Raw genomic sequence first — 12771 nt, 5'->3', positions numbered from 1 at the left:
CGCATCTACTCTGACAAGATCAGGGTTGGAATCAGAGTTGAAGAGGATGAACTTGTCTGACCGCAACATCTACAAGTAAAAGGTACCACGAGTCCTCAACTCAGCATGAAGAGCGAATGAAATGGAAAACTGGTGAGGTCAAAGGTGTAAAACATAATGAATACATTCATAGAACGTTAGAGCCACAGGGGAGATTGAAGGTCCCTTAGTATAACTCTCTTACTTTACAGAAAGAGAAAACTGTAGCCCAGAGAAATTATTTGTCTCAAATCACAGTCACAGTTAAAGAATGAAAAACAAAGTAAAATGATGTCTAAGGACCTTTAAAGATCGAAAACATTAGGTAAAACTACTAATCATGTAGAAGCATTTGGAATTTTAAAAATTGAAATCTGTATATCTATTTAACAAGTATTTTCTGAGAGCTTATTACGTGCCAGATAGAGCACTGAACAAAAGCAGACAAAAATCCCTGTGCTCGTGGAGTATACAATCTAGTGGGGAAAGAAAATAAACATTAAGTAAAACATATAGTATGCCATACAGCTGTAAGTATCATGAAGAAAAATAATGCAGGGGAGGGGGAGATGGAGCACCTAAGCATGGGGGTGGGTAGGAGGGTCACATTTTAAAACAGCGTGGTCAGGGAAGGTCCTCTAATTCTGATACACTTGAATGAAGGCTGACGGAGGTAATAAAGTGAGCCAAACATTATCTGAGGGACAAGTGTCTCCAGGCAGAGAGCTAATGAAATAGAAGAGTCCCTGGAACATCCATCGAAATACAAGGTCAACGAGGTCCAGCAGAACAAGCAAGGAGGAAAGTAGTGGGAGATAAAGTATCAGAAGTAACTGGGACCAGATTTTACAGGGCCTTGTATGACACTGTAAGGACTCCGGCTTTTTCTGAATGAAATGAATAGCCAAAGGAGACTTTGAGCAGAGGATTGACATGATCTCAGTTTTTTGAAAGGACTGCTAAGTGGTCCTAAGTGCTAAGAACTTGGGTGGTGCTAAGAACAGTCTATAGTGGGCAAATAGAGAAACAGAACCAACCGGGAGGCTACTACAATAACTCGGTGAGACATGATGATGACTTAGAACAGGGTTGTAGTAGGGCAGACATGGAAAAAATAGCTGTATTTTAAATATATCTTCAAGGTAGAGCCAACAAGGATTGGATGTGGGCTGTATAGGTTGCCTCCATGCTTTTTTGGCCAGAACAGCTAGAAGGATGGTGTTGTCATTTGCTGAGAATGGAGAAGACTGCAGGAAGAAACAGATGTTTTTATAGTTTGGGATGTGTGTATGTGTGTGAGAGAGAGAATGCGTGTGTGTGCAGAGGGTGGAGATCAGAAGGTTTGGTTTTAGATGAGTTAAATTTGGCTGCTGTATTGAGAAAGTACACAGGTGCAAGAAGAGATTACTTAGGAACTCTTAAAATAATCTATGAGAGGGCTTCCCTGGTGGCACAGTGGTTGAGAGTCTGCCTGCCGATGCAGGGGACACGGGTTCGTGCCCCGGTCCGGGAGGATCCCACATGCCGTGGAGTGGCTGGGCCCGTGAGCCATGGCTGCTGAGCCTGCGCGTCCGGAGCCTGTGCTCCGCAACAGGAGAGGCCACAACAGTGAGAGGCCTGTGTACCACAAATAATAATAATAATAATCTATGAGAGAGATGATGGTGGTTTGGACCAGGCATCTCGCAGTAGAAGTAATGTGAACTGGAAATATATTTTGCAGGTAGAGTTGACATGATTTGCTGATGAAGTGATGAAAGATGAAAGAGAGAGAAAGAGGAAAGTCAATGATTTCTTCAAGGTTCTTGGCTTCAGTAACTAGACAAATGGAATTACTATTAACTGATATGGGGGAGACTATAGGAAGAGCAAATTGAGGGAAACCAATGATGTGGAAATGTCAAGTAGGCAGTTAGGGTTAAAAGTTTGCATTTTCAGGGAGAGGTCTGCACCAGATACATAAATGTGGGAGTTATCAGTATATAGGTAATATTTAGAGCCACAAGACTAAAACAGATCACCGGAAGAGCAAGTGTAGATACAAAAGAAGTCCAGGGACTGAGCCCTGGGACACTCTCAAAAGCTTTGGGGTTGTGGGAGCCATGTGTAATGTACCTCAAAAAAACAGAGTGATCAATTGTTTAATTCTGATGACAGGTCCAGATAAAGTCTGAGAATGACCATTGGATTTAGCAATGTGGATGTCATTGATGACTTTGAAAAGAGCACTTTCATTGGAGAGGTAAAGCAAATAGTCTTACTAGAATGTATTCAAGAGTGAATGTGATGAGAAGAACAGGAACAGGAAGTATAGACACGCAAGGAGTTTTATAAAGAGAAGCAGAGAAGGTTGGTGGTACATGAAGGAGAATGTGGGGTAAAGAAAGGCAGCAGGTGGCTTTCTTTTTCTTTCTCTCTCTCTCTCTCTCCTTTCTCTTTTTCTTGGTTAGTTTTCAAGATGGGAGAAATTACAGCAAGTTTATATACTGATAGGAACACTCTAGTAGTCAAAGAAAAATTATGATGCAGAAGAGAAGGGGAAGAAATGCAGAGGCAATGTCCTTTAGTAGGTAGAAGGGAACTGGATCCAGCCAGTAGTCAGAGTAGGCCTAAGACAGGAGAGCAAACAGCTCATCCATATTAACAGGAATTAACACACACAGGTAGGTAGGTAGATATGATGGTGGGAGCTCAGGGAAGTTCCCTTTTGACTGCTTGTTTTTTCAGTGATACAGAAAGCATCGTCACCAACTGAGAGTAAGTGTGAGGGAAAACCTATAGGAACTTCGAAGAGAGTAAAAAAAAGAAACAGTTATCTAGGAAAGTGTTCATTCTTAATCAATCATTTTTCACTTGAAATGTCTGTCACCTACCTTATTTGAAATAGTGGGCCCAAATTTAATCCTATCCCTCAGCCCCCCGCCCTGAAATCAAAATCTATCTCATTTAGGCTCAATCTTATCTTCAGGCCTCTTCTTCCTTATTAGTCCCTGCTAATTTAGAAAACTTGTAGAATTTGTCCTCCCAACCATGACTTCAGAAACGTGTAAATTCAGGCAAACTCTTAGAGTCCAGGCTCCTTTCCAAAGCACATTCATCCAATTCAAACAGGATTCACCGAACTATCATCACTAAGGGTCATGAGACTCAGGCTTCCTCCTTGGTAGCTGCTAGTTATCCCAGCATTCTCTAACCCCACAGAAATAAATCTTTAGATACTGTCTACACATAACCAAACTACAATACAAAAGCATACTCATTCTCAGGTGAGATTTATATTCATAGACTTAACCTAGAGGAAGAAGACTTGAAATTTCCCTGGTCCTGTGTAAGACCTAATCCCATCACCATTCTACCATTAACTTGATGTCAGACAAGTCAATTCACCTATGTCAGATAACCAAACTAAAAAAGTAGAACAAAACAAGCAGAAAAAACAAACAAACAATCAAAACACATTAGATGAGACCAAAGAAACAAATAAAAACCAATACAACTTATCCTAGGAGTGAAAAACTTTAACATCTGAAAATCAATTAATAAAATAATCTTATTAATAGAAAAAATGACAAAAATACATGATAATCTGAATAGATGCAAAAAAAGCATTTGACAAAACCCAACAAATTTTCATGATAAAAACACTCAACAAACTAGTAATAGAAGGGAACTTCCTTAAACTAATAAAGCCTATCCAAGAAAAATGCACAGCTAACATCCCACATAATAGTGAAAGACTAAATGCTTTCCCCCTAAGATCAGGAACAGGACACAGATGTTATCATTCCTATTCAACATTGTACTGGATGTTCTATCCAAGGCAATTAGGCAAGAAAAAGAAATCAAAGGCATCTAGATTGGAAAAGAAGTAAAACTGTCTCTACTTCCAAATGAGAAAATCTTATAGATGAAAAATCCTAAGGAATGCCCTAAAAAACTATTAGGCATAAAAAATTAATTCAGGAAGGTTACAGGATACAAGACTGATATACAAAACTCAATTGTATTTCTCTACACTTGTGATGAACAATCTGAAAATAAAATTAAGGAGATAATCCATTTAAAATAGCATCAAAAAGAATAAAATACTTTGGAATAAATTTAACAAAAAGTACACATTTTATGCTCTGAAAATTACAAAACATTGTTAAAAGAAATTAAAGACTTAAATGAGTGGAAAGACATCCCATGTTCATGGATCAGATGGCAATAGCTCCCAAATTGACCTATAGATTCAACACAATCCTTATCAAAATCTCAGCTGGCTTTTTTGCTGGAAGGTGATCTTAAAATTTGTACAAAAAAATGCAAGGGACTCAGTATAGCAAAACAATCTTGAAAAAGAAGAACAAAGTTGGAGAACTCATGCCTCTTGATTTCATAACTTACTACAAAGCCACAATAATCAAGACAGAATGTATTGGTTTAAGGATAAACATATAGATTAATGGAATAGAACTGAGAGTTCAGAAATAAACCCTAACATTAATGGTCCAACGATTTTTTTTTTTTTTTTTTTTTTTTTTGCGGTACGCGGGCCTCTCACTGTTGTGGCCTCTCCCATTGCGGAGCACAGGCTCCAGACACGCAGGCTCAGCGGCCATGGCTCACGGGCCCAGCCGCTCCGCGGCATGTGGGATCTTCCTGGACCGGGGCACGAACCCGTGTCCCCTGCACCGGCAGGCGGACTCTCAACCACTGTGCCACCAAGGAAGCCCCCCCTTTTTTTTGGCTGCATCGGGTCTTAGTTGCGGCACCCAGGATCTCTGTTGCAGCATGTGGGATCTTTCGTTGTGGCGTGAGGGCTTCTCTCTAGTTGTGGTGTGCGGTTTTTCTCTCTCTAGTTGTGGTGTGCGGGCTCCAGAGCACGTGGGCTCTGTAGTTTGTGGCATGCGGGCTCTCTAGTTGAAGGGTGTGAGCTCAGTAGTTGTGGTTTGTGGGCTTAGCTGCCCTGAGGCATGTGGGATCTTAGTTCCCCGACAAGGGATCAAACCTGCGTTCCCTGCATTGGAAGCCGGATTCTTTACCACTGGACCATGAGGGAAGTCCCAATGGTCCATTGATTTTTGACAACAGTGTCACATCAATTCAGTGGGGCAAATAATAGTTTTTTGAACAAATGACACTGGGACAACTAGATATCCTCATGCAAAAGAATGAGGTTAGACCCCTATCTAACACTATATACAAATATTAACTCAAAATAGATCATAGACCTTGGTGTAAGAGCTAAAACTATAAAACTCTTAGAAGAACACACAGGAGTAAATCTTTGTGACCTTGGATTAGGTAATGGCTAAAGCAACAAGAGAAAAAGTAGATGAATTGGACTTCCTCAAAATTAAAAACTTTTGTTCTGCAAAGGAAACCATCAAGAAAGTGAAAAGACAATCTCCAGAACAACAGGAAATATTTGCAAATCATAAGTCTAATAATGGACCTTATGGAGAATATATTAACAACTCTCATAACTCAACAATCAAAAGATAAATAACACAATTACAAAATGGCAAAGGATCTGAAAAGACAGCTCTCCAAAAAGGATATACAAGGGGCTAATAAGCACATGAAAAGATGCTCAACATCATTAGCCATCAGGAAAATGCAAATCAAATCCACGAGATACCACTTCATACCCAGTAGCATGACCATAATTAAAGAGACAGATAAGGACAAGGGTTGGAGGATGTGAAGACATCTGAACCCTTATACACAGTTGGTGGGAATGTAAAATGGTGCAGCCACTCTGTAAAACAGTTTTCAGTTCCTCAAAATGCTCAACGTAGAGCTACCATATGACCCAGCAAATCCCCTCCTAGGTATATACCCAAGAGAAATGAAAACGTATGTCCACAGAAAAACTTGTAAACAAATGTTCATAGCAGCCTTATTCATAATAGCTAATGAGTAGAAACAGCCCAAATGTTCATCAATTGATAAATGGGTAAATAAAATGCAGTACATCCATAGAGTAGAATAATATTCAGCAATAAAAGCAATGAAGTACTGATACACACTACAACATGCACAAATCTGAAAAACATTATACTAAATTAAAGACTCCAGTCACAAAAGACTATATATTATATGATTCCATTCATATGAAAAGTCCAAAATAGGCAAATCTGTAGAGATAGAAAGTGGGCTGGTGATTGCCAGGGGAATGGGAAACAACTGCTAACGGGTATGAGATTTTTCTTTTCTATATTAAAAAAAAAGTTTAGGGCTTCCCTGGTGGCGCAGTGGTTGAGAGTCCACCTGCCGATGCAGGGGACACAGGTTCGTGCCCCGGTCCAGGAGGATCCCATATGCCGCGGAGTGGCTGGGCCCGTGAGCCATGGCCGCTGAGCCTGCGAGTCCGGAGCCTGTGCTCCGCAACGGGAGAGGCCACAACAGTGAGAGGCCCGCGTACTGCAAAAAAAAAAAAAGTTTAATTGTGGTTAAAAAAAAACCCACACATAATCTAAAATTTACCATTGTAACCATTTTTAAGTATACTGTTTAGTAGTGTTAAGTATATGCACATTGTTGTGAAACAGACCTCTAGAACTTTTTCATCTTGCAAAACTGAAACTCTACTCATTAATCAACTTCCCATTTCCCCCTCCTCCCAGACCCTGGTAACCATCACTCCACTTTCTGTCTCCATGAATTTGACTACTCTAGGTTCCTCATATGAGTGGAATCACACAGTATTTGTCTTTTTGTTTCTGGCTTACTTCACTTACCATCATGTCCTTAAGGCTAATCCATGCTATAGTACGCGACAGGATTTCTTTCCTTTTTAGGGCTGAATAGTATTCCACTGTACGTATATACCACATTTTGTTTATTCATTCATCTACGGTTGGAAACTTAGGTTGCTTCCACCTCTTGGCTATTGTGAATAATGCCATTATGAACATGGGTGTGCAGATATCTGCTGAAGATCCTGCTTTCAATTATTTTGGATTGCTGGATCACAGGGGCATCTCTTTAGAGTGACAAAAGTGTTCTAAAATTTGTTAGTGGTGATGGTTGTACAACCCTAGAATATACTAAAAACCACTGAATTGTACATTTCAAGTGGGTGAATCAAATGGTATATGAATTATATCTCAATGAAGCTGTTAAAAAATACAACTCAGAAAGGCTAAATCAAGGATATAGTTACATAAGGATTTTGACTGAACTGAATAATTAATCTGGTTAAATAACCAGTCAATCTTGTCACATGGGTAATTCTGACTCTTATTTGCAATGACTTGGCTAGATATTTAGGTGTTTTTTGAGACATAACCTAAGTGCTTTTTTAACACTGACCATTAGAAGACATAGGAAAAAGAAAATGTCAGTACCTATCTTTAATTCACAATATTAAACCTTTTCATATTTTGTGTCAAGAAACACTGTGAAGAAATAACAAATTCATACTAACTATAGCAATTTTTATTTCATCTGCTCTGTAGGTATGGCATTCACCAGATTTTTTTAAAGATAGGGAAATAAGGTAGAACTTTATTCACTTTGACTTCAGATTCACTTTTTGAAATGTCACTCACAATTATTTCACATAAAAGATGCCCAAAAGACAGAGAGTTTATTTGCCTTTCTCTTTTTTGCAATAAAAATTATAAAATTAAGAAGTCCTATGTCCATTGTCACCGAATGGGGAAAGAGGGAATAAATTAAAAAACAAGAGAGAAAAATTTTTGAGAAAAGAAAACATACATCAAATTCAGATTGTTCTCATCTCTAATTGTTATACACAACTAGAAAAGTTAACAGCAAAACGGATGGCCACTGAGGGTCAGAAACTCATTTCATCATCTTCTCTTCTGCTTCATCCAGACATTTTCAATTTTGTCAGGACTCAAAGTACAGACACAGAAAGACAATAAATGAGATAATCTCAAAGATTTCTAATAATCTCTTCTGATAAGAGCAGAGCAAAGTGAGAGAAACCTTACCAGTCTGACTAATCATTTTTAAAGCAACATGCTCCATGTGGTTTACAGCAAAGAGACAAGTTTGGAAGCCAACTTTCAATCTTGGTGCCAAGCACAGAGTGAGACAATGGTCACAATCTAATTATAGTGATAGCTGTTATTATGTGGGACAGTCTTTCTTTTCAGATTACACATCTTATAAACTTTAACAGCTTTTTGTAAATAATCTCTCAGGGTTGACTTTAAGTGAAGGTTGAAATACTAACAGTTTATTTCAGATTCTTATTACAGATTTTTCAAAGTCCGTCTGTGTGCAGAAGCAAAATTATGAATGGCGACTCGAAGAGCTGAGTTCCCTTCAGGGATATCACAGGAATTGATGACTGAATGTAGTGCCCGGGTATATGCTGCAAATAAAGATTTGAACAGTGGTGAATGAAGTCAGATTCTAAACAATTCTCCCAACCTTTTTCTATTAGTACTGTTTCTCTGCCCAGTCTCATAGGAATTAACTTTAACCCATTCACTGAATAAATATTTCTTGAGTACTTACCACATGCCAAGTACTCTGTGATTACAGAAAAGATAAGGGAGAGGATGGACACAAAAATTAAATTGCAGTGTAATATTTCCAGACCAGAGGCGTATACAAAATGTCATCACAGAATGAAGTTTGGAATGAAAGAAAAACTAGGAGAGGATGGGAAAGATTTCCAGAAGTGGTAACATTTAAGATGGTCTTGAAGGATTAATAAAAGTAAAGGAAAGAAGGCATTCTAGGCAAAGAAATGAGTGTGTGGGGTGCAAAGGTATAAAAAAATGTGGCATGTCCTGGCAGTAGCAAGTTCGATAAGGCTGGAGTGTTGCCTGGAGCCAGAGAGAAAATATGCCAAATATGACATGTATTTTGTACTGTAATGGTAAGTCCTACAGGTTTGATGATAGGGGAATGGCATGATCAGATTTGTGGTTTTAAAATATAACTCACAGGACTGATAAGAAACTCATATCACAGGGCAACAGGAATACAAATACTTGCAGTACTTTCAGTGTGTGTATGAAGCCTATATAATCTGTACGGTATGTAAATCAATATATTGAAGAATGGACAGGAAACAGAAATACTAGTCACAGCAGGAATGACTCATCTTCTCTAGCTGGGATCCCTGATAAAGGTAGAGTTTATATTGGTCCTCCTTTCCCTCAGTGATCCTTAGCAGAACTGAAAGTCTAATGTGGATATCTATACATTATAAATAATATATATGTGTGAATATAAATAATAAGTTTATGTTAGATAAGGCCTAACTTAGATGGCCGTAAGAGGCAAGCTCTAATATTCTTCATTTACAGGAGGACCTGAAACCCTAGCCTCACTACTGTGGAGTGAGCTAGAAATATTTCCCCAGCATAAATGGAGACAAGAAGATAACAGATCTCAAAGAGAAATATAACTCACTATAGTTATTTTTATTGCCTCAGAGTTGTTTTGTAAAGGGTGTAGAATAGTCTCTGATATATAGTAAGCCCTTAGTCAATAAATGCTAAATTCCTACAATCACTACTTTTACTGTTGTTTTTTTACAGGCCCCAACCATTCCTTTAAGAGACTTACCTTTGTGGTTTTTATAGAAAATACAGTTGTTGGCACAGGTATCAGGATGAGCATCCCAAAAATCAGGACCACAGCAGCAGAGTGGAGGTAAAGTGATATTATACAGCTGCATTTTCTCCTGGATCTGGGCTCTTAAAGCTTCTACATATCTATAAAAATACAGTATGACCAGGCAAAGTGAACTACTAGGAAGAGAATGAGTATGAGTCCTTATTTTACTACCAGCTTTAACTGTTAAACTATTTCATATCTCTGTGCCTCAACTCTTCCTCTTTGTCCTGGGAAGCAGCACTAGGAAAAATGTAGTGCTATTCCAGAGAGGTATTAGGCAACCAAGAAATGTGATGAAGTTCTGTACTCCCAGAAGTATGAGAAGACACAGTCAACTCTTTTTTAAGGAAAATGAGAACACTGACTTCCTAACAAGTTTCCTCTAGAGCCAACATTTCACACAGAACTTTTCAAAGTACCTTTGGTATTCCTTTTCTTTCTGTTGTTGTTCTCTGGCTCCTTTTACTTCCTCAAGTTGTAGCTGGGCTAGTATCTCACTCATCTTCTCCCCTGAATATGGCTCTTCATGAAAGTTCGTTCTTAATATCCTCTGCTCTTCAGCATAACGTTGCTGCTCTTTCTTTTTCTTAATTCTGAGAATAAAATCATGACGTGGTTAGGAATTCCGTAATATCATTATTTAGAATTAGCTTCTAGATCCAAATAACTCAAGAAATGCCCAGAAACAGGGGAGTCAGGAAATCAGTTTAACACCCCTAGAAATGCCTCAAAAACTCCTGCTGGTTGATTTGAGTTTATCCCGTAGTTCATGTATACACATAGCCTCCTGAATGGAAAAGACCGATGGTTACTGCTAAAAGAGTTTTCCTTTAAGAATTCTAATACAAGAACTTTCTCAGGTTAAAACTACAAGTAGACAGGACTTCTGCTTTTGGCTAAAATGGAGTAATAGGGACTGGGCTTGCCCTCCCACCTTAAACAACCAAACAGATAAACAAATCAACCCAGAAATCAACCAGACCAAATACAAAAAAAACAATGGTTTTCAAGACACTAGATATTAGGCAACAAAAGACAGTGATCCTTGACAGCTGGAAAACAAATGAAGTGAGCCCTACAAGTGCCCAAGCTTACTGCCTTGAAAGTTTCGAGGCAGCACGACAGGGAGTTGAGGTGGGGCCTGGTAGACTCCCTGAGTTGAGGACATGAAGCTCAAAGTCCAGGGACACAAAAGCAACTAGAGTTCCTAAGACAGAAAACCAGGGAGAAAGAGCTGCTCAGAAAGAGAACCCTAGAGATCTGCAGAGGGTCTCCTTCTAATACACAGCAGAGCATTTTGCATGTATGTGAGGAAAGGATTTGGGGCCAGGGACAGAACCATCTGAAAGAATAACAGGGAACAGTGTCCTGTGCTCACACAGAGCACAGAATAGAGCCTGTTCCCACCAGTCAAGACTTGAAAAACTCATAATGCACAGGACATTGGGTAAAGTTTTCAGAAAGATTTTACCTCAGTAGTGGGAAATAATGATTAGTCCTAGACTGAGCACTGCTCCAGACACACCCAACATTGTAAAAGCAAAGCCCCAAAGTAACTTAACTGCATCCCAAAACAAAGCTCAGGAAAATTTATAAGAATACAAAGATATCCAGTAACCAACAAGGTAAATTCACAATGTTGGACATCTAATCAAAGATAAGATGCAGAGCTTCCCTGGTGGCACAGTGGTTGAGAATCCGCCTGCCGATGCAGGGGACATAGGTTCATGCCCCGGTCCGGGAAGATCCCACATGCCACGGAGTGGCTAGGCCCGTGAGCCATGGCCGCTGAGCCTGCGCGTCTGGAGCCTGTGCTCCGCAACGGGAGAGGCCACAACAGTGAGAGGCCTGCGTACCGCAAAAAAAAAAAAAAAAAAAAGATAAGATGCAAAGAGGCAGGAAAATACAACTCATAATGAAGAGAATAATCAATCAATCAAAATCAACCTAGAATGGACAGTTACTAGAATTAGCACAGAAGGATATTAAAACAGATAGTACAACTATATCCTATATGTTCAAAAAGTTTAGACGTAAAAAAGGCTGAAATCAACTTCTTGAGATGAAAACTACAATTTCTGAGATGAAAAATACATTGGAGAATAAGCTTATATATTAAAGAAATGGAATTAATAATAGGTAACCTTCCAAAACAGAAAGCACTAGGCCCAGATGGGTTCACCCAACAATTAAGGAAGAAATTATACCAAATCTCTTCAATCTCTTTCAGTGGGCAGAAACAGAAAGAATATTTCTTAACTCATTCTATGAGGTCAGCATTATTCTAATACCAAAACCTGACAAAGATATTACATGAAAACTACAACTAATATCTCTCATGAACAAGAGGCAGAAATCCTCAAAAATATTAGCAAGTCAAATCCAAAGATGTACATATATTACATTCCACAACCAAGTGGAATTTATGCCAAGAAAGCAAGCCTGGTTCAACATGAAAAAAATCAATTAATGTAATAGATCACATCAATAAGCTAAATAAGAAAAATCACAAGATCCTATAAATAGATACAGAGAAAGCAATTGACAAAATCCAATACCATATAATCCAGCAATCATACTCCTTGGTATTTACTCAAAGGAGTTGAAAACTTATACTCACACAAAACCTGCACATGGATATTTCCTTCTTTCTTTCTTTCTTTCTTTCTTTCTTTCTTTCTTTCTTTATTTATGGCTGTGTTGGGTCTTTTTTTGTGTGTGTGTGGTATGCGGGCCTCTCACTGTTGTGGCCCCTCCCATTGCGGAGCACAGGCTCCGGACGCGCAGGCTCAGCGGCCATGGCTCACGGGCCCAGCCGCTCCGCGGCATGTGGGATCTTCCTGGACCGGGGCACAAACCTGTGTCCCCTGCATCAGCAGGCAGACTCTCAACCACTGCGCCACCAGGGAAGCCCTGTGTGGGGTCTTTGTTGCTGTGTGCGGGCTGTCTTTACTTGCAGTGAGCAGGGGCTACCCTTCGTTGCGGTGTGCGGGCTTCTCATTGTCGTGGCTTCTCCTGTTGCAGAGCACGGGCCCTAGGTGCGCAGGCTTCAGTAGTTGTGGTACGTGGGCTCAGTAGTTGTGGCTTGCGGGCTCTAGAGCTCAGGCTCAGTAGTTGTGGCGCACAGGCTTAGTGGCTCCGAGGCATGTGGGATATTCC

At 39.5% G+C, this 12771-nt stretch overlaps 1 protein-coding gene across 5 annotated transcripts in view; it reads right to left on the bottom strand.

The window, feature by feature from the left end:
- Nucleotides 1–4741: 4741 nt before the first annotated feature.
- Nucleotides 4742–12771, bottom strand: part of CCDC15 (coiled-coil domain containing 15) — a 64985-nt gene continuing 56955 nt past the window's right edge. For 3 of the 5 annotated variants that reach the window (XM_082626988.1, XM_082626990.1, XM_082626991.1), the window contains 3 exons: nt 10032–10205; nt 9562–9710; nt 7460–8353 (listed from right to left, as the gene is read on the bottom strand). In XM_082626988.1, coding sequence (XP_082483114.1) covers nt 8232–8353; nt 9562–9710; nt 10032–10205 — 445 coding nt within the window. In that variant the 3' untranslated portion in view covers nt 7460–8231. Of the gene's footprint in view, nt 6430–7459; nt 8354–9561; nt 9711–10031; nt 10206–12771 lie in introns of those variants that run through there. The other 2 variants (XM_082626989.1, XM_082626992.1) reach the window with 2 other exon arrangements.

This window comes from Mesoplodon mirus (assembly GCF_964341445.2).
Source record: "Mesoplodon mirus genome assembly, chromosome: 7".
Lineage (NCBI taxonomy): Eukaryota > Metazoa > Chordata > Mammalia > Artiodactyla > Ziphiidae > Mesoplodon > Mesoplodon mirus.
Note: the sequence above shows the minus strand (reverse complement) of the source record. Positions and strands in the feature narration are given on the sequence as shown.